General features: G+C 41.6%; 1 protein-coding gene across 1 annotated transcript in view; it reads right to left on the bottom strand.

Moving 5' to 3' along the window:
• Positions 1-21315, bottom strand: part of B3GNTL1 (UDP-GlcNAc:betaGal beta-1,3-N-acetylglucosaminyltransferase like 1) — a 342640-nt gene that overhangs the window by 8069 nt on the left and 313256 nt on the right. Inside the window, exons 10-11 of the mRNA XM_065415053.1 lie at positions 12482-12550; positions 10600-10674 (exon numbers count right to left, since the gene is read on the bottom strand). Coding sequence (XP_065271125.1) covers positions 10600-10674; positions 12482-12550 — 144 coding nt within the window. The remainder of the gene's footprint in view (positions 1-10599; positions 10675-12481; positions 12551-21315) is intronic.

Here is a 21315-nt window from a genome sequence, read left to right as displayed (position 1 = left end):
ACATGGACACTAAACACAGAATCTGCAGACTTCAGAAGTGAGAAGCTTTTTCAAGGAAGTCCTTGCTTTACAAAAATAACGCCCAATTGCTCAAAACCGTTTGACAGGTTCATTATGTTTCTTTAGAGACTGCTGAGCTGGGGTGTTGGGAAGGGCCCTTTTTGTGTGTGATCTGTCCATCTCCCATTCCCTTGGAGAGACACACACCCCCAACTACAGGGACTGCAAGTGTGCCTGTCCCTTGCACAAGGAGCCCAAGATGTGGGGGAAGCTGTGCTTCCCCCTGGCACACCTAGATAAGAGCCAGGCACAAGATACAGTTAATTCCCATGCCACCTTCCCCAGTCATTGCCACAGCATCTCTCCTCCCACTCAGGAGACAGGATAGTCCCCATATCCACAGTGTGCGCTTTATAAACAGAGCGGACTCTTCCCCTTCGCCACAAAACCCCACTTCTTTTTAGAAGACCAATAGCTTCAGGGCCCCGACTCTCTCATTTGCTGAGCACCCGCTTCACCTATTGCAATCAGTGGTAGTTGAGGGCATTCAGCAGTTTGATGGACTGGGCCCTCGTTTTGTGATTCGCTTGCGACCACATACGTCAGTGGTCTATGTGCAAGACTCCCCACTCAAGTTAATGTGGAATTCTACATAACAACGTATGGCCAAGTTATGACCCATGGTCTTCACCTCTCTCAAGCCAGGACAGAGGGAGCTGGATGAGCCTCCCACTACGTGGTCAGAGTTCTGGGTGTAGGTTTATTTTCAAGTTTTGTTTTGTTCTTTAAAACTCAGATGCTAAATTAAGCAGTGTGGTTAAAAGGAATCCCATCATTCCCTGAGCAGCAGGTTGGGGAGCTGAAACGAGGCATGGCTTTACACAACTGAACTAATGCAAGAAGCTGCCAGGAAAACCTACTGTATTTCTCACACACTAGCTTTTGGCTTCTTAATTGAGATTTGAAAGTAGAAAAGCCCTTTTCACTTCAAGCACTTGGAATCCAACCTGAGCCACAATACTCTGTGGAATAGAACTGGAGCAAGAAAGAGCATGCTCCTCTCTCCTACTCTGGACAAAGTGAGAAAACATAAAGAATGCAAAGCTGTAGGTGAAGCAGGTTTTAAGATTTTGGGATAGAATTTGGACCATCAAGAGCAAAGATTTTAGTCTCACAATGAGCAAAACACGCAAGTGCACACACACCCCTTTTCTACCTCCACAGAATTGCAGCTGTAGCTCTTTGGCCTAAATGCACTGAAAGCTTTTTACAAATGGAGCAGGGACTGCATAGTGTAGCTTTTCCTTTCAAGAACTAATTTTAAACGTTAATGACAAATAATGCCAGCATAAGCCAGAAAGATGCTGCCTGCAAAATCCAGTGAGCAAGCAAGCACTATACTGAGTAAATGGCAGTCACGGAAGTTCCACAAAAACAATCCATTTATTAAATTATCTAATCTTCTCAACTGAGCAGGCACAAACCAGGCTTGTTTCGCAACAGCTTTAAAATCTACACTGGAACTGAAAAGAAGCTCTTCTTGTCCTGGATCGCAAAAGAAAGGAAAATAAGCCTATGGAATGCATTCTTGGACAATATTTTAAATACTAGGACAAGTCTTCAGGAGAAATGCCATCTCATCCCAGAGCACAGGATACTGAAGCCCAGCATGCAGAGACCTTGCCATGATCAATTCTCTCAAACTGATACCACTTTTACACAGTAATTCGTCAGAACAAAACTGCTCTTTAGTTAGTGTGAGACCTCTCTTGTAAGAGCTACTGAAGGAATCATAGATAGGTAACGTGCTTAGCTTCACAATGCTAAACAAGTAAGATGAATGGGTGATTAGTCCTGCCAAGTTTTTGATGTAGGGATAATTGTTTCATATTTGGTTATGTAATTTATATTATGCCCACCCTGTACAGCAATATATGGGGGAGAATCTGTCCATCAATGAGGATGTATGGGTGCAACAGCCCAGGATGTTTAGAAGTCTGTTAATGACTTTTATTGAAGAAGAACTTGTCTAAGAGCTGAGAGGATGTGCTGCTAATTCTGCCTTCCAGAAATCTCTGACAATTGCAGGTAACAAGTTCAGCAGGGAATATCTGGCTGGGTCATACTTGTTGCATGAGCACATATTCAGATTTGGGAACTGCTACCCTTAAGCGTTTCAGAACAGGGCATGTAAGGTTGTTTTATTTGTCTGCGTGACCTGAAACACACACCTGGGCAAAATGATTTGCCAAAATGTTTGAAAATTTCTCTAAAACATGCATTTTGTTTCCATATGGCATGCACAAGAAAGGTGTTCTTTTAGAGAGGAATTTCATGTCTCAAATATAGTAAAATTAAAGAATCTTCCTCCTCACATCGTAGTGTGACTCATTAAATTAGCACTTTTTTTGCATTGTTCCAACTGATTAATTTGTGTCAAAAGGACTACAACGCCAAAGATATCCATGACTATGGAAAAGGCTTCTCATTTAATCAGCCTTAATATCAGTTTGTGTTTGTCATAACTATAAAGGGAAGGGTAACAGCTCTCCTGTGTACAGTACTATAAAATCCCTCCTGGCCAGAGACTCCAAAATCCTTTTACCTGTAAAGGGTTCAGAAGCTCGGGTAACCTGGCTGACACCTGACCCAAAGGACCAATAAGGGGACAAGATACTTTCAAATCTTGGGGGGGGGAAAGGCTTTTGTTTGTGCTCTTTGTTTGGGGGTTGTTCGCTCTTGGGACTGAGAGGGACCAGACATCAATCCAGGTTCTCTACATCTTTCTAAACAAGTCTCTCCTATTTCAAACTTGTAAGTAAACAGCCAGGCAAGGCGTGTTAGTTTTCCTTTGTTTTCTCAACTTGTAAATGTACCTTTTACTAGAGTGTTTATCTTTGTTTGCTGTACTTTGAACCTAAGACTAGAGGGGGGTCCTCTGAGCTCTAAGTTTGATTACCCTGTAAAGTTATTTTCCATCCTGATTTTACAGAGATGATTTTTACCTTTTTCTTTAATTAAAAGCCTTCTTTTTAAGAACCTGGTTAATTTCTCCTTGTTTTAAGATCCAAGGGGTTTGGATCAGTATTCACCAGGGAATTGGTGAATGTCTCTCAAGGCTACCCAGGGAAGGGAATCAGCTTTGGGATGGTGGCAGCGGACCAGATCTAAGCTGGTAGTTAAGCTTAGAAGTTTTCATGCAGGCCCCCACATTTGTATCCTAAAGTTCAAAGTGGGGAAGCAGCCTTGACAGTGTTAATTCCCCTCCCACTCCATGACTGATTATATCACTGTTTTTCTGGCTATTGCACCTAGTTTATTAGTTGTTTTTGATGAGCTGCATAACTGTGTCTACAGGTTGCTCTGCTACCTCCAACTCCTTTGTGATCATTAGCAGAGATGGGATTGTGAAAGCTCAGATCTGACAGCACGTTCTGGGGGGAGGTGAATTAAATACATAGCAGTGAGGTAGGTTTGTTGTTCAGCTCATTTTTCAGATGTGGGCTGCACAGAAAACAAAGCAAGTTCAACCAGTCTAAAAATATAACAAAGACCGAATCCTCAGCTTTATACTTAGTCTGCACAATATCATCACAGATCAATGAAAGTTCAACATCTCTGCAGATTTCAATCAGTTTAGAAACCATTTCCTCTAGTGGTCAGGCCTAAAGTTTGAGGACTTCTCCACACAGGAGACCTAAATGTTTTAAACCACAGTCAGTTACAGGCTTGTTTTGTTTTTGGCGTAGGGCTGCTTTCCAGAGCAGATTAAAAATGACTACCGAAAGGTATGGTCATTCAAGTCCAGCCACAATAGCACAGGCAGTAAGAATGAGATTTCAATTTAAACCAAGCTCATGCAGCCTCTGCGAAAACGTGTCATACTAACATAAGTTACACTATGTGTATTGTTGGCAGAAAGGGGGATTGATGGAAGAACACTACATAAAGGTGACCTGCAAAGGCAAAAGGGGAGAGAGAGGAAAAAAGAGAGGCAGAATGGTCCAGTGGACAAGGCCCTGAGGTGGGACTCAGGAAACCACTGAACCTGCTGGGTGACTTTAAGGAAAGCCATTTCACCTCTCTGGCTCTTTCTCTCCCCCCCAACCTTTGTCTTGTCTGAGTAGACTGCAAGCTCTTTGGGGACAAACCCTTGTTATATATTTGAACAGTGCCTAGCGTCGGGGCCTCTGGGCACTATTATACTACAAATAATAATAAATAATAATAAACATGGCTTGAGATCAGGTTTCAATTCCTGGATCTACCACAGACTTCCTATGTATCCTTGGACAGTCATTTAAGCTCTCAGTGCCCCATTGTTAATGTGTACAAATCGATTTGAGTTCCTTAGAAGAAAGAAATCTGAAAAGAAACCCTTTCCCTTTTTAATTTAGTCCTTGTCCACTTGGCCACTATTGTATTCTCTTATGTTTTTAATATTGCTAAAAGCCTGCACAGTGGCCTCTTTCTCTGAATAACAGAGACTTGGTGGGATAACTCACATGACTGGAGTACTGTCATGGATGGGTATAAACTGTTCAGGAAGGACAGGCAGGACAGAAAAGGTGGGGGAGTTGCATTGTGTGTAAGAGAGCAGTATGACTGCTCAGAGCTCCAGTATGAAACTGCAGAAAAACCTGAGAGTCTCTGGATTAAGTTTAGAAGTGTGAGCAACAAGGGTGATGTCATGGTGGGAGTCTGCTATAGACCACCAGACCAAGGGGATGAGGTGGACGAGGCTTTCTTCAGGCAACTAACAGAAGTTACTAGATCACAGGCCCTGGTTCTCATGGGGACTTCAATCACCCCTATATCTGCAGTGCACAGACAATCCAGGAAGTTTTTGGAAAGTGTAGGGGACAATTTCCTGGTGCAAGTGTTGGAGGAACCAACTAGGAGCAGAGCTCTTCTTGACCTGCTGCTCACAAACAGGGAAGAATTAGTAGGGGAAGCAAAAGTGGATGGGAACCTAGGTGGCAGTGACCATGAGGTGGTCAAGTTCAGGATCCTGACACAAGGAAGAAAGGAGGGAAGAGAATACGGACCCTGAACTTCAGAAAAGCAGAATTTGAGTCCCTCAGGGAACTGATGGGCAGGATCCCCTGGCAGAATAACATGAGGGGGAAAGGAGTCCAGGAGAGCTGGCTGTATTTTAAAGAATCCTTATTGAGGTTGCAGGAACAAACCATCCTGATGTGTAGAAAGAATAATAAATATGGCAGGCGACCAGCTTGGCTTAACAGTGAAATCCTTGCTGATCTTAAACACAAAAAAGAAGCTTACAAGAAGTGGAAGATTGGACAAATGACCATGGAGGAGTATAAAAATATTGCTCAGGCATGCAGGAGTGAAATCAGGAAGGCCAAATCACACTTGGAGTTGCAGCTAGCAAGGGGATGTTAAGAGTAACAAGAAGGGTTTCTACAGGTATATTGGCAACAAGAAGAAGGTCAAGGAAAGTGTGGGCCCCCTACTGAATTGGGGAGGCAACCTAGTGACAAAGGATGTGGAAAAAGCTAATGTACTCAATGCTTTTTTTGCCTGTCTTCACGAACAAGTCAGCTCCCAGACTGCTGCACTGGGCAGCACAGTATGGGGAGGAGGTGACCAGTCCTCTGTGGGAAAAGAAGTGGTTCAGGACTATTTAGAAAAGCTGGATGAGCACAAGTCCATGGGGCCGGATGCACTGCATCCGAGGGTGCTAAAGGAGTTGGCGGATGTGATTGCAGAGCCATTGGCCATTATCTTTGAAAACTCATGGTGATCGGGGGAGGTCCCGGATGACTGGAAAAAGGCTAATGTAGTGCCCATAGGAGGATCCAGGGAACTACAGGCCAGTCAGCCTCACCTCAGTCCCTGGAAAAATCATGGAGCAGGTCCTCAAGGAATCAATTTTGAAGTATTTAGAGGAGAGGAAAGTGATCAGGAACAGTCAGCATGGATTCACCAAGGGCAAGTCATGCCTGACTAACCTAATTGCCTTCTATGATGAGATAACTGGCTCTGTGGATGAGGGGAAAGCAGTGGATGTGTTATTCCTTGACTTTAGCAAAGCTTTTGATACAGTCTCCCACAGTATTCTTGCCAGCAAGTTAAAGAAATATGGGCTGGATGAATGGACTATAAGGTGGATAGAAAGCTGGCTAGATCGTCAGGCTCAAGGGGTAGTGATCAATGGCTCCATGTCTAGTTGGCAGCCGGTATCAAGCGGAGTGCCCCAAGGGTCGGTCCTGGGGCTGGTTTTGTTCAATATCTTCATTAATGATCTGGAGGATGGCGTGGATTGCGCCCTCAGCAAGTTTGCAGATGACACTAAACTGGGAGGAGTGGTAGATACGCTGACAAGGTAGGGATAGGATACAGAGGGACCTAGACAAATTGGGAGGATTGGGCCAAAAGAAATCTGATGAGGTTCAACAAGGACAAGTGCAGAGTCCTGCACTTAGGATGGAAGAATCCCATGCACTGCTACAGACTAGGGACCGAGTGGCTAGGCAGCAGTTCTGCAGAAAAGGACCTAGGGGTTACAGTGGACAAGAAGCTGGATATGAGTCAACAGTGTGCCCTTGTTGCCAAGAAGGCTAACGGGATTTTGGGCTGTATAAGTAGGAATATTGCCAGAGATCAAGGGACGTGATCATTCCCCTTTATTCGGCATTGGTGAGGCCTCATCTGGAGTACTGTGTCCAAATTTGGGTCCCACACTACAAGGAGGATGTGGAAAAATTGGAAAGAGTCCAGTGGAAGGCAAGAAAAATGATTAGGGGACTGGAACACATGATTTATGAGGAGAGGCTGAGGGAACTAGGATTATTTAGTCTGCGGAAGAGAAGAATGAGGCGGGATTTGATAGCTGCTTTCAACTACCTGAAAGGGGGTTCCAAAGAGGATGGATCTAGACTGTTCTCAGTGGTACCAGATGACAGAACAAGGAGTAATAGTCTCAAGTTATAGTGCGGGAGGTTAGGTTGGATATTAGGAAAAACTTTTTCACTAAGAGGGTGGTGAAGCACTGGAATGGGTTACCTAGGGAGGTGGTGGAATCTCCTTCCTTAGATGTTTTTAAGGTTAGGCTTGACAAAGCCCTGGCTGGGATGATTTAGTTGGGGATTGGTCCTGCTTTGAGCAGGGGGTTGGACTAGATGTCCTCCTGAGGTCCCTTCCAACCCTGATATTCTGTGACTCTATGCTGCCTCACTAGCAGAATTTATGATCTCAGCTCCAGTAACATCAGTGTTACCATCAGCCAACAAGACACCTCAGACAGTAGGGTGCAAAAGTGTAAATGACGATGTTACTTGGCCATGGTCTCTGGGTATTTGACACCAAAATTGTGACTATTTTCATTCTTAATTTCACAGCAACAGAAAGGTGATTAAAAGATATTGAGATTCCAGAGGCCATTCCACAAAGATTCCATCTAAGTAGACCAAATTGTGGCTCCAAAAACATTGTCTTTAAAGGTGCTATGCAGTATAATGTAGTCTGCACACAGAATACAGTCACTGATAGAGAAAAGTACTGTAAAATTGCAGTTGAAATCATGGACCAGAGTTTTCAGAGCAGACAAGATATTGTATAATAGCTTCCTTGTCAGGGCTTCAGAAATTAGATGTACTTTATAATGGGTTATGCAGCTGTTTTGTCCTCGGTCTTCCATCCACCATTATGTTTCATATGAAAAATTAAATTAGTTGCAATATTACTAGCCAATGTCAGGCTTATTACCAACCTGTCTATATGATAATGCCCTGGGGTACTTGCAGTCTGGTTTTACAACTGTGAAGTACTTTGATCTCTGCGCTGACCCTAACTTTGGGGGTGCTAAGGTCAAAGGGGATTGTAGGGGATGAATTTCAGCTAAACAATCATAAAAACCAAATAGGTTTTAAATGTCTTTGTTTATATGAAGGAAACCTGCCAATATGGTTTTTAAATATGTAGCGTTAGTTGCAAGTTCCAGTAACTTTTAGTATTCACAGTGAGAGGGTATTTGCTATCATGCCTTTCAGCATCTGATCTGATGCTTTTGTGTTGTTCCTTATTTGTGTTGTGCTATGTTGTTATTTTAATGTAATAGCAGAAGATCTGCTGCTCATCTTTTAGTAATTCAGGAGTCAACCGAATGAGTGAAAGAGAAAGCAGTTGCAGTCTTTGGCTACATCTACACTACGGGGGGGGGGGTGTCGATTTAAGATACGCAAATTCAGGTACGCGAATAGCGTAGCTGAATTCGACGTATCGCAGCCGACTTACCCCGCTGTGAGGACGGCGGCAAAATCGACCTCCGCGGCTTCCCGTCGACGGCTCTTACTCCCACCTTCGCTGGTGGAGTAAGAGCGTCGATTCGGGGATCGATTGTCGCGTCCTGACGGGACGCGATAAATCGATCCCCGAGAGGTCGATTTCTACCCGCCGATTCAGGCGGGTAGTGTAGACCTAGCCTTTGACTCTCAGCAGTACTCAGACGCAGAAGAGGCTTAAGGATGGGCATGTTGCACACAATGACTTAAGGGCCTGGTTTATAAAATAAAGTCTCTGTTTCTGCACCCACAGTTTCTGTGCCTGAACACAGTTATGTTTGCAATATTTTGGGTACAAACAAGGGCAAGTGACCAACCATGTCTGCAACATGCAAGGACATTTGTGCCCACAAAATGGTACGTCAAAAAGGGAGAACAGATTAAGGACCCTTTAAAGATATCCTTGCTTTTATTACTCTTAATATTACTCCAACATTTCCATTCCCTCCCTGCAATAATCTCTAAAAACAATTTCACAAAATTGGCCTCTACATTTTAGGATGAGTTTTGACTAAAAACTAGGGCTGTCGATTAATCGCAATTAACTCACGCGATTAACTCAAAAAATTAATTGCGATTAAAAAAATTAATTGCGATTAATCACACTGTTAAACAATAGAATACCAATTGAAATTTATTAAATATTTTTGGATGCTTTTTTATATTTTCAAATATATTGATTTCAATTACAACACAGAATACAAAGTGTACAGTGCTCACTTTATATTATTTTTATTACAAATATTTGCACTGTAAAAATGATAAACAAATAGCGTTTTTCAATTCACCTCATACAAGTACGATAATGCAATATCTTTATCATGAAAGTGCAACTTACAAATGTAGATTTTTTTTGTTACATAACTGCACTCAAAAAAACAAAACAATGTAAAATTTTAGCGCCTACAAGCCCACTCAGTCCTATTTCTTGTTCAGCCAATCGCTAAGACAAACAAGTTAGTTTACATTTACGGGACATAATGCTGCCTGCTTCTTATTTACGTCACCTGAAAATGAGAACAGGAATTTACATGGCACTTTTGTAGCCAGCATTGCAAGGAATTTACGTGCCAGATAAGCTAAACATTCATATGCCCCTTCATGCTTCCGCCACCATTCCAGCTTCCATGCGGATGACGCTCGTTTAAAAAAATGCACTAATTAAATTTGTGACTGAACTCCTTGGGGAAGAATTATATGTCTCCTGCTCTGTTTTACCTGCATTCTGCCATAGATTTCATGTTATAGCAGTCTCGGATGATGACCCAACACGTTGTTCGTTTTAAGAACACTTTCACTTCAGATTTGACAAAACACAAAGAAGCTACCAATGTGAGATTTCTAAAGATAGCTACAGCACTCGACCCAAGATTTAAGAATCTGAAGTGCCTTCCGAACACTGAGAGGGACGAGGTGTGGAAAATGCTTTCAGAAGTCTTAAAAGAGCAACACTCCAATGCGGAAACTACAGAACCCAAACCACCAAAAAAGAAAATCAACCTTCTGCTGGTGACATCTGACTCAGATGATGAAAATGAACATGCGTCGGTCCGCACTGCTCTGCATTGTTATCGAGCAGAACACCTCATCAGCATGGACGCATGTCATCTGGAAGGGTGGTTGAAGCTTGAGGGGACATATGAATCTTTAGAGCATCTGGCACGTAAATATCTTACGATGCTGGCTACAACTGTGCCATGCAAACACCTGTTGTCACTTTCAGGTGAAACTGTAAACAAGAAGCGGGCAGCATTATCTCCTGAAAATGTAAACAAACTTGTTTGTCTGAGTGATTGGCTGAACAAGAAGTAGGACTGAGTGGACATGCAGGCTCTAAAATTTTACATTATTTTATTTTTGAGTGCAGTTATTTTTTGTACATAATTCTACATTTGTAATTTCAACTTTCACGATAAAGAGATTGCACTACAGTACTTGTATTAGGTGAACTGAAAAATATTATTTCTTTTGTTTTTTATTGTGCAAATATTTGTAATAAAAATAATATAAAGTGAGCACTGTACACTTTGTATTCTGTGTGGTAACTGAAATCAATATATTTGAAAATGTAGAAAACATCCAAACATATTTAAATAAATGGTATTCTATTATTCTTTAACAGTGCAATTAATCACAATTATTTTTTTTTAATCGCTTGACAGCCCTACTAAAAACACTTCTATAAACCACTGGAAAATGTGTTTTATAATAAAACAAAAGCACATCCTTAATTAGGGTGATGCTAGCAGATACAGATGTGGTTCATTTAGCTTATGCCAAAAACTGTACTCACCAACTTTACACAGATAATGAAAGGTGGGGTTGCATCTCTGAAATGTTGTATGGGAATTTGGGGTTTTGGTCTCTCCTGCAAACAGTGAAATTTCATTAGAAGACATAAAGGGTTATTTTTAGCTCAATAATGGGGGTTGTTTGGCATTAAAGAGTGAAATTGTATTCAAAGATCATGTATTAGAATGTCTCATTATTTTGCCTTTCACTTCAAATACAATGTAGTTTCTGGGTCACCATAAACAACTACTTTCTGTAACACCCAGTAACTAATTTCATCTGACCATTACTCTTTCGTACAATCAGTTTTCTTAACTCCAATCTACAGAATGTTGTTTCCAGTGCACTTTTTTATATGACCACTGATTTGAGATGTGTACATGCCTTAGATAGATGCACACATGGATTTCAGGCCAGAGCTTATTACACAAATATTTCAACTGTATCATCAAGAATGAAGACCCTGGATACTACAAAGTTACTAAACACCCTCAATTCCCATTGCCTTCAGCAGGAGCTGATGGCATACATCAGCTTCTCAGAGTCCTGAGCTCCAAGGGTCTGACTGCCCAGTGAAATCAAGAGCACTGAATCTGGCCTTATGCTTACAGTAGATTCTCATGAGTGGCGCTAAACTGTTTTATTACCATAAAAATCAATATTGCTCCAGGACTGTGACACTTTCTTTTTAGATGGTTCATTTACTGCCATTTAAATATCTTCTTCCTTTATCTTGAGTAACACAAAAACCTACTGCCTACATTTGTCCAGGTGATTCCCAGCTGGGCTAGTGAGAGACATGACACCTAGGGAGCATGTTACAATCTATCCTTTGGACTCTTCTTCAAAGAGAAACACTGTGCTAGGTTGAATATAGCTCTATAAATAACCACTAAACGTTTCTCTCTTTCTTTCTTCCTTCCTTTCTTTCACCATAGATTTTAGCTTTTATGCATCATGGGCCAAATCCTGCTCCCACTAAAGTCGGTAGCAAAACTCACTTCAACAGGAGTTTGGCCCCATACACAGAATACATTAAAAAGACATTTGTTTTTCTTCCCCTCTAAACTGACCACATTTTCAGTGACTGCAGTGTGCTCCTGGCTCCCTCTCAACTACAGTACAAAGAACTTCCCTTACCTTAGATCTAGAAACTGACCTCTCTCCCACACAGACTTGCTGTGATCATGCTTTTTATTGGTATAATTTATTGACGCAGGAGATGCTAAGTCATGAAACCCCACATCATTCCATTTCCCCTCTCCTACTAAAGAGCAGTTGAATCTTCATGGAAAACAGTCTTCAGGGAAATAATTCTGCTTCCATAAATCTCTCCCCCCCCCCCAACCCAACCCACGTAATTCCCTTTCTTATTCTGCATTTCTAGAGATATCTACATGAAAACAGGATCCTTGTTCCTGAAGAGTCTCTGTTCCTGCCTGCTTCCCCACATGTAGCAATATCTATTGGTGAGGAGACTGGAGGGTGCAGGATTGCTAACATAAGAGAGGCCAATGGTTTCATTCTAGCATGGGTTGGAACTGACCAAAACTTACCACCATCTGTTCTATGCACTATGTGAAATGAGTTGCTGCTCTCATTTGGTTCTCATATTACAAAAAAACACAATCACAATTGGTGCTAAATGTCACTCTGGCTCCCTACTGTATAGGAAGAAAAATTCCACACATTCCATTACCCATCCCCAGCCATCTAGACCCCTAATTAAATAAATATAATATGGACTGCATACTATAATTCTTCACTATATTTAAAATTAGTGACACTCTTTTTGTTGTTGTTTGTCTAATGAGCTTAGAATGTCACTTCTCACAAGACAATTCTAGATGACAGTAATGGAAGTGACACTAATTGTTACTAACCTTGGATTCTTGGTAAGTGTAGAAACCTTTCGCTATTTTATTTTCATCAACATCACAAAATGCAGCTACCTGGTGAAAACAGAAAAAGGAGACAAAGGATTTAATAAAGCTCAGTACTACCAGCAGACGTCTCACATGCTATCATATCCCCACTAAACTTGCCCCTCTATTCCCTTTCTCACCTTCACAAAGCCCTCAAAAGGAATCTGATCTTCAGCTCCTCACAAGCCATTCTGAAAAGAGTGCAGGATGGTGGATTTCAAACTGTCTATGAACCACCATGGTTCACACAGCAACTGCTGGTACGTGGAGGAGTGCAGGCTGGTTACATGGGCCTTTATCCTGAAAATGCTTATTCCTATGAGTAAAGTTGAGCACATGTGTGAGTGAGTGTAAGATTGGGGCGACGGTTCTGGCTCTCCTACTTGCTTGGAGCTGCTGAATCACATTAAAGACAACTTTCCCCACACTATTCTTGAGGCAGACAGTTGCTGTAGTTTGCCACAGGGGTGTAATGCGCCTCGGAATGGGAAAGCAGGTGCTCTGTGTGATCGCCAGTAGGAGGGAAGGTATCCATGAGACATGCACTCTACTTACATGATGAGTAGGGCTAATCAAATTATTTCTGTTTGAAACTTTTCTCCAGTGGAAAGCTGGATTTTCTACTGAATGAAAAACCATCCCATTATGAAAAAGTTTGAGAACTCCTGATATAAGCATTGTCAAGTTCTAACAGGTTGTCCTTTCTAAAGTTCTAGAATAACCTCCTATGTAGGCGCGTGGTGAAAGGAAAAACTTAAATGTCCCCTGAGAGATGTCAGTTAACAAGAAGCATGTTAAATCTCGCTGATAACAAATCCATCACTCTATCCCATTCCTTGAAAAAATGTTTAAATATTAAAGATTAATTAAAGACTATTAAAGATTACTTTAATGTGATTTAGTAGTTCACTGCACACACACATTTTCTGGGACAGATTTCAAACATTTTGCTCATACACAGAAAAAAGCTACAGAAAATCTTTGACATACGTCTGAATTAAAAAAAAAAATCCAGCCTAGGAGACTTCCTGCTGCTAAACACACATTCAGAGCCACAAGACAACTAAGAATATTAATAGCAGCATCAGGTGAACACATCACAACCTTATGGCTCAGAATAGGAAAGCTTGTTGCTACAATGTGGCTCAACAATAGACCAGAAATACAAAACACAGAACAGACCATAGTTCAGATTGGACAGTCTCAATTCTAGGTGGGAAGTGTTGTGCCTTATAGTCACTTGCAATGCACAAGGAACAAAAGCAAAACAAGAGGACCTTGAGCTAAAATTACACTATAACACCCCTACACAAATGTACCTCTCATTTACATTCTGGATAACCAATACCTGCATATTTGCCTGAGTATAACAATTCTGAACTAAATATCCATTAACCTACATATGTTAAAACACTACAGAAACTACCTGTGGAGCTAGTATATTTCACCAGATACCTGTGTGCAACATGGCTGCAATAATACCTGAGAACATTTCTGTAACAGTACAATACATTCTTAACCACAGTGCACCAAAATTTGGGGAGCCTGTATTCTTACCTGTATTTTATATTACACCTAAATTCTACGTGTGTGTTTTGTACATACACACCTATGTACTTGTAAACTGCCTTACAAAATGCAAACAGATTTTTTAAAAATGGCCGAGTTAAACAGATTTAAGGAGCATTGTAAATTACCACAGAAATACTTTGGTTTCTCTTATTGTACGCTGTAATGAAGCATTATTTCTGGATGCAAACTTGCCAAATATTTCATATGTTTACTTATTTGCACTCCTCACAAATATGCCTGTGATCCCAGTTATATGGTGGCTCCAAAATAAAGCATGGGTTGCCAATAACATTTTCCAGAGAATTTTACAAATGCAGCCTGTTTTCCTTTGGTTTCCATTGCCCCGTTCATGTTACCCTCTCAGGCCTGTCAGAATGAAGCAGAGCATTTGTTTGTAGACATTTAGTTAAGGCCTCATAAAAATCAGTTATTCTGTGGAGGGCATTTTTCTACCCTTTTTATTTTTGCATTAAAAATTGATTAACAAGACTTAAAAACTAGAAAACTTGAAAATTCAGACAGCTGGGTTTTTATTTCTTAAAGTCACATAATGTTGCAAAAGGCTGGATCCTTTTCATAGCAGCAGCCACCTCATTTTCTTCCTATGATTAAGATAATCATTTCCCTTAACCTAGTGATCCCCACTCCCTCTGAAGACAATGAAAGTCTTTTCATTAATTTCAGTGGGAGTTACATCAGTCCCATCGGCTATGGCTACACTAGAGAGCTTACAGGGGCGCAGGTGCACCGATACACTGCGCCCCTGTAAGCACTCTGGTGTAGCCGCTCTAAGCGGACAGGAGAAAACTCTCTCATTGGCTTAATTACTCCAGCTCCTGCAAGTGTCAGCAGCTACATTGGTGGGAGACACTCTCCCATCGACATAGGACTGTCCACACTAGTGCTTAAATCAGCATAAATTATGTCACTCAGCAGGGTGGCTAATTCACATCTGAGTGACATAAATGACAGAGTAAATCAGTCAATCTCCCATTGTTAATCTACTCTTGGTCTGAAGGCTAAAAGTGATATGGAATTGCCAGCCCTCTGCCCTTCCAAGCCAGGGCAAAATTCCTTAGCAACAGAATTAGGCCCTCAGTGCCTTCAGGCAATTCTCAGACTGAGCTTTTTTTCAGTTACAAAATAAAGACTGTCTAGTGCAAAAAACCTTTGGGGTGGAGGCCAGGTACTATCAGTTGGGGCTCTTTTCAAGCCCTAGGTATAATCAATCTTGTATCAGCCCTTCTAGTATAGGCCAATCCGTGAACAACAGAGACAAAAGATAAATAATAAAGGAACACAGAGTGACTAGAAACATGAGCAGAAAATAACAAACTGAGACTCAATGGGGAAAAATATAGCTATTAAAATCTGGAGGAAACTAATCAAACACACCAGGGGAGGCAGATGTTTGTGCTTAGAAAGCAGGACTGCTGGAAGAGTGTGAGGATGACAATGGACTGCTAATTAGATGAGAATGGAAAATCAAATTAATGGAGTTTCGGTCTGCAAGTACAGAGGCATCACATCACAGACCAACAAGATGAGAGTCCCCCACCAATGCTGGTTGTGAGATCACACTGAGAATATTGCACTGAGAATATTGTATTGCAGTACAAGAGAAAGATCAACCAACTGGACGGAACTCAGAGTAAAGTAGAAGTGATTAAGGAGCTAGTGGAATCGATGTCTGCAAAAAGAATTTACACAGTGACTGACGGGGTGGGTAGGACATTGGCATGTGATAACCACAATCAATTATTTGAAGCCAAAACACTAAGATTCTAGCTCTTTGGGTTACTCTCTCAAATGGCACAAATTAACATGTTTTTCATTCCTGTGAGTTCTGACCCAAACACTCCTCATATGTCAACATGTAAAGAGCCGATGGCATGTCAATTACATGTTATAGGGGAGCCAGGATTGGGCATGGTAGTGGCACCCTAAACTTTCCCTCTATGCCTCTCTTCTGACATATATACGTGCGGACGAACCATGGGATGGGAGCCATCTGACTGTGCAATAATCTTCTAAGGTTCCCCATTACATCAGTCATTTAAAATGGAAGTGTACAAACCAATGGAGAATACTTGTAGGGAACAATTATGTGTTTCCCATCTCAGTTTGTGTGGCTAATGTTTCCTTGCTAAATTTAGGATGCACATTTTTTGTATCAGTACTTTGCATGCTGCATTTATCTGCTTTCAAACTCTTCACTTCCCTGCAAGAGTTAAGTTTCCCCACCAATGACTTTTTTGCACTATCCGTGGCAATGATGAATGGTAAAACAACATTTAACAAATATAAAAGATGTTCCATTACTAGCAGCAGATCATATTTGTTAAACTTTGCTTTACTATTATCCCATTATTGTTTCCACTCCTAGTGCAAAAAAGTCATTGGTGGAGGAACTTAATTCTTGCAGGGAATATAAAACAATACCTTGGATTTCTGTTCCAAGGATCCGAGCTATCTTTTTAGCAATATCAATGCTGTTATGGATAATTTATTTAATTATTTTTCCAACTTTGTGACCAAAGAATAAACTGTTCACCTTTCAGCTAAGATAAAAGGGAAAGCTTTATCCAGGCTTCATTCCCAAGGAATTAAGTTGAAAATTCAATTCCAGGCCCTGAGATGAAGAACATTATTGTGCTGAGCATCAGCATGATTTTGTTCTTAAATAACTACAAAAAAGTCTTGATCTGTCCATGGACTGTATTTATAGCCACTCAATGTTGTGTACCCAACGACCTTTCCTGTATGACTAGGACCTTGACCACCATATTACCTCCCCCATGTACCAACTACGGCCACTACCTGCTGCAAAGTATAAACACCATGTGTTGGCCACCCTACACATCCAATCCTGAGGTCATCTGACATATGAAACTCCCAGTAAAGGCAATAAAAAAAAGCATGAAAGAATCAAGCAAATACAACATATGTTTTTACATAGCAGGTAAGTATATGAGACAAATTTCCCTTGGAAGATGGGGTTGATTCAACCTGAGTTAAAGTTTTCTTATCAGAAAGATGAATGCCTAACACAGAGGTATCTTTATATGTAACTTCCAATGGTTTTAGGCAGTTTAAACCCGATAATTATAGTACTGTAAAACACATTAGCCTAGAATAGGTAATTCTTCCACTGGATTATAGGCCATGTGGGTGGTCCAAGAGACAGTTGATTATTTTTCTGCCACCACTATTTATTTTTTAATTTAAAAAAATGTGTGTCCGGAAACTGGATACAGAACTTGCACCCAATTGTTTATGCAATAAGCAGAACTCAGAGCATCAGGCTTACATGACCTGTTTACTTTAGACTAATAGGCTTAACACAGTCTCTCTTATTTATTTTCCTCCACCAATTAATTCCAATCTTGTGTCTTTTATGAAGACTATCCATGTCTGCAGTACTGTATCCTGGGGTGAAACCTATGAATTATAAAATAATGCAATGACTGAAAAATACTCTCAAGATTCTTTGCTGCAACTAGAACTACACGCTGGATCATAAATAAATGATTTAGTAACTCTAAGGCTTATTTACTGCTTTCAGTTGGCTCGAAAGCCAAAATAGCCACTATTAGGAAACAACAGAATGCAATATTGCAACGGCGTCTGAGTATCTGTGATTGATACATCAGATCACTCTTTGGTTGAAGGAAAATGAATAAGTGGCAAAATATTTTTTGTTTTGATACTGTTTTACTCAAATCTTCACAATGCCAAAAGAAAAAAGAAAAAAAGATTGCTACTTTTCCAAGCTAAAATACAGCAAGGGAAAAGCACAATTCCAGCAGCTACCCATAAGTCATCAGTTATACAGTTATTATGAGAAACAGTGCTTTATTGGCATGGCTCACACAATATGTAAACAAATGTAGCATTAAAACCAAACCAAAACAACACAACACAACACTCTTTCACAACAAAAAGTCTCTCTGGACCAAATTCCAAAATCCTAACTCTGACAAATCTCCCTCTGGGGGAGATATTCCACATTTGGGGAAGAAGAAAACATTTTTCTGGCAGGTTGTTTTTAACAAAAATGGAAGCTGTTTGAAGATGGTTAGAGACTAGAAATGTTAGATAGTGCTGCGCACCCACCTTCTGAAAATTAGGCCTCTTTAAAGTCTCTCGATTTGGGGACCCCAAAATTGAGGAACTCCAAATCACTAGCCGCTTTTGAAAATCCATCTAGGGTGGGAGTTTCCCGTGAAGTCAATGCTTAACTCTGCTGCCAATGAAATCAGTGGGAGTTTTACCATTGATTTCAATGGGAGCAGAGTTAGGCCAACATTGAGCACTTCCTGGAACCCCCAATACTAATATACAGTACAGGAAATCAAGAGGATTCACCTTGGAATATATTATTATTATTTTTGCAAAACTAGTTTTTTGAAAGTGTCTAATAGTTGTAACAAGAGGAACAGTAGCTCATTTCATACTTGATGTGCCTTCTGATTTCTTGTTCACTACAGGAAATGGCTTTTTACACTTTCTCCTCTGCTCATCATTGTATTAGAATTTCCAGTGGTAAGGCCTATGCAGAGTTTAGCAACCTAAGAATACTACTTTTGATAGCAGGGTCTTCTTCACAGTATTTTCTTCCCTCAAGATTATATTTCACCTTGAAAATGAGCTTGATATCAGTTGCAATGTGCTTTACATGTAGGCTGATGATTTATAGCATGCTGTGGAACCTGATTATAGCAAACTGAGACAGTGACCTCTACAATGAAGTACAATGACTCTGCTACTTGATTTTCTCTACCACCTCCCTAAACACTGTGATGCACAAAATGCAATGCTAGCTATCATGAACCTCTACATACAGTGAAGCTGTTATTTGAAAAAGCATACTTTACTGTAAGCTAGTCCCATGTGAATAAGCCTTAGAAAACTGTACAAAACACTTACCAAGTCCTCTCTAGCACATTTTCCCTAGACCATATATTGCAGAATTATGATAGGGGATTTTATTGCCTGGGCTCATGTATCCTTCATATATTTTAAATCTCTGATGAGCGTCATGATCCTTCTCTTTGTTCCAATTTTTTACATTGATAGTTGCTTGAAGGCCTAGGGATTATTTTAATATACGTTTCTGGAAAATTAAAATCTATTCTTTCAAAGCACCTCAGAAAAAAATAACTCAGAGTGTAAGCATCATAGTGTAAGGCCTGGTCTACACTACGTGTTTAGGTCGACTTTAGCAGCGTTAAGTCGAATTAAGCCTGGACACGTTCACACGACGAAGCCCTTTCTTTCGACTTAAAGGGCCCTTTAAACTGGTTTCTTTACTCCACCTCCGACGAGGGGATTAGCGATAAAATCAGCCTTAGGGGGTCGGAATTGGGGTAGTGTGGACGGAATTCGACGTTATTGGCCTCCGGGAGCTATCCCACAGTGCTTCATTGTGACTGCTCTGGACAGCATTCTCAACTCAGATTCACTGGCCAGGTAGACAGGAAAAGCCCCGCGAACGTTTGAATTTCATTTCCTGTTTGCTCAGCGTGGAGAGCACAGGTGATCACGCAGAGCTCATCAGCACAGGTAACCGTGATGGAGTCCCAGGATCGCAAAAGAGCTCCAGCATGGACAGAATGGGAGGTACGGGATCTGCTCGCCATATGGGGAGATGAATCAGTGCTAGCTGAACTCCGAAGTAGTAAACGAAATGGCAAAATATTAGAAAAGGTCTCCAAGGCCATGAAGGACAGAGGCCATAACAGGGACGCACAGCAGTGCCGCGTGAAAATTAAGGAGCTAAGGCAAGCCTACCACAAAGCCAGAGAAGCAAACGGAAGGTCCGGGGCAGAGCCGCAAACATGCCGCTTCTACGCGGAGCTGCATGCCATTCTAGGGGGTGCAGCCACCACTACCCCAACCGTGTGCTATGGCTCCCTCACTGGAGAAACACACAGGGAAGCGGGTTCGGGGTACGAGGAAGATGAGGATGGAGATAATGTAGATAGCTCACAGCAGCAAGGAAGCGGAGAAACCGGTTTCCCCAACAGCCAGGATATGTTTATCACCCTGGACCTGGAACCAGTAACCCCCGAACTCACCCAAGGCGTGCTCCCATCCCCTGAGGGCACACAGGGGACCTCTGGTGAGTGTACCTTTGTAAATATTACACATGGTTTAAAAGCAAGCGTGTTTAATGATTAATGATTAATTTGCCCTGGCAATCGCGGCCAGTACAGCTACTGGAAAAGTCTGTTAACGTGTATGGGGATGGAGCGGAAATCCTCCAGGGACATCTCCAGAAAACTCTCCTGGATGTACTCCCAAAGCCTTTGCAAAAGGTTTCTGGGGAGGGCTGCCTTATCCCGTCCGTCATGGTAGGACACTTTACCACGCCAGGCCAGTAGCACGTAGTCTGGAATCATTGCATAACAAAGCATGGCAGCGTATGGTCCTGGTGTTTGCTGGCATGCAGACAACATCCATTCCTTATCGCTCTTTGTTATCCTCAGGAGAGTGATATCATTCACGGTCACCTGGTTGAAATGGGGCGATTTTATTAAGGGGATATTCAGAGGTGCCCGTTCCTGCTCTGCTGAACAGAAATATTCCCCGCTGTTAGCCACGCGGTGGGGGGGAGGGGTGAAGTGATCATCCCAGAGAATTGGGTGTGGGGGGGAGGGGAGTTAGTTGGGTTTGTGCTGCATGTTAACCCTGAAACCGCAGCCCCTCCTTTTACATTGCAAACCCATTTTAAATGGCCAACCCAACGGGTGCTTGGTATGGGAAATGAGAGCGCTACTGTTTGAAACCATTCCCACATGTTAAGAAGGTTAAAAAAGCCAAAAGACTGTGTCTTACCATGGCTGCCTGCAAGCCGAAATCTGTGGCCTGGCACTGCGTGAGTGATCTCTCACACCAAACCGGCAGGCCCTCAATATAAGAGGAAAAATGCGACCTTGTAACGAAAGCACATGTGCTGTGTAATGTGAACAGCAAAATTTAACGTGAAAGAGTGTACCCATTGTTCTCTAAAATGTGTCTTTTTTAACCACCTCTCCCTTCTCCTCCACCAGCTGCAAATGTTTCTCCTTCACAGAGGCTAGTGAAGATTAGAAAGAGAAAATGGAGGACGCGGGATGACATGTTCACAGAGCTCCAGATGTCCTCCCACGCTGACAGAGCACAGCAGAATGCGTGGAGGCAGTCAATGACTGATTACAGAAAAGCACAATATGAAC

This window comes from Emys orbicularis, chromosome 13, assembly GCF_028017835.1.
Source record: "Emys orbicularis isolate rEmyOrb1 chromosome 13, rEmyOrb1.hap1, whole genome shotgun sequence".
NCBI lineage: Eukaryota > Metazoa > Chordata > Testudines > Emydidae > Emys > Emys orbicularis.
This window is presented reverse-complemented; position numbering and strand designations above follow the sequence as displayed.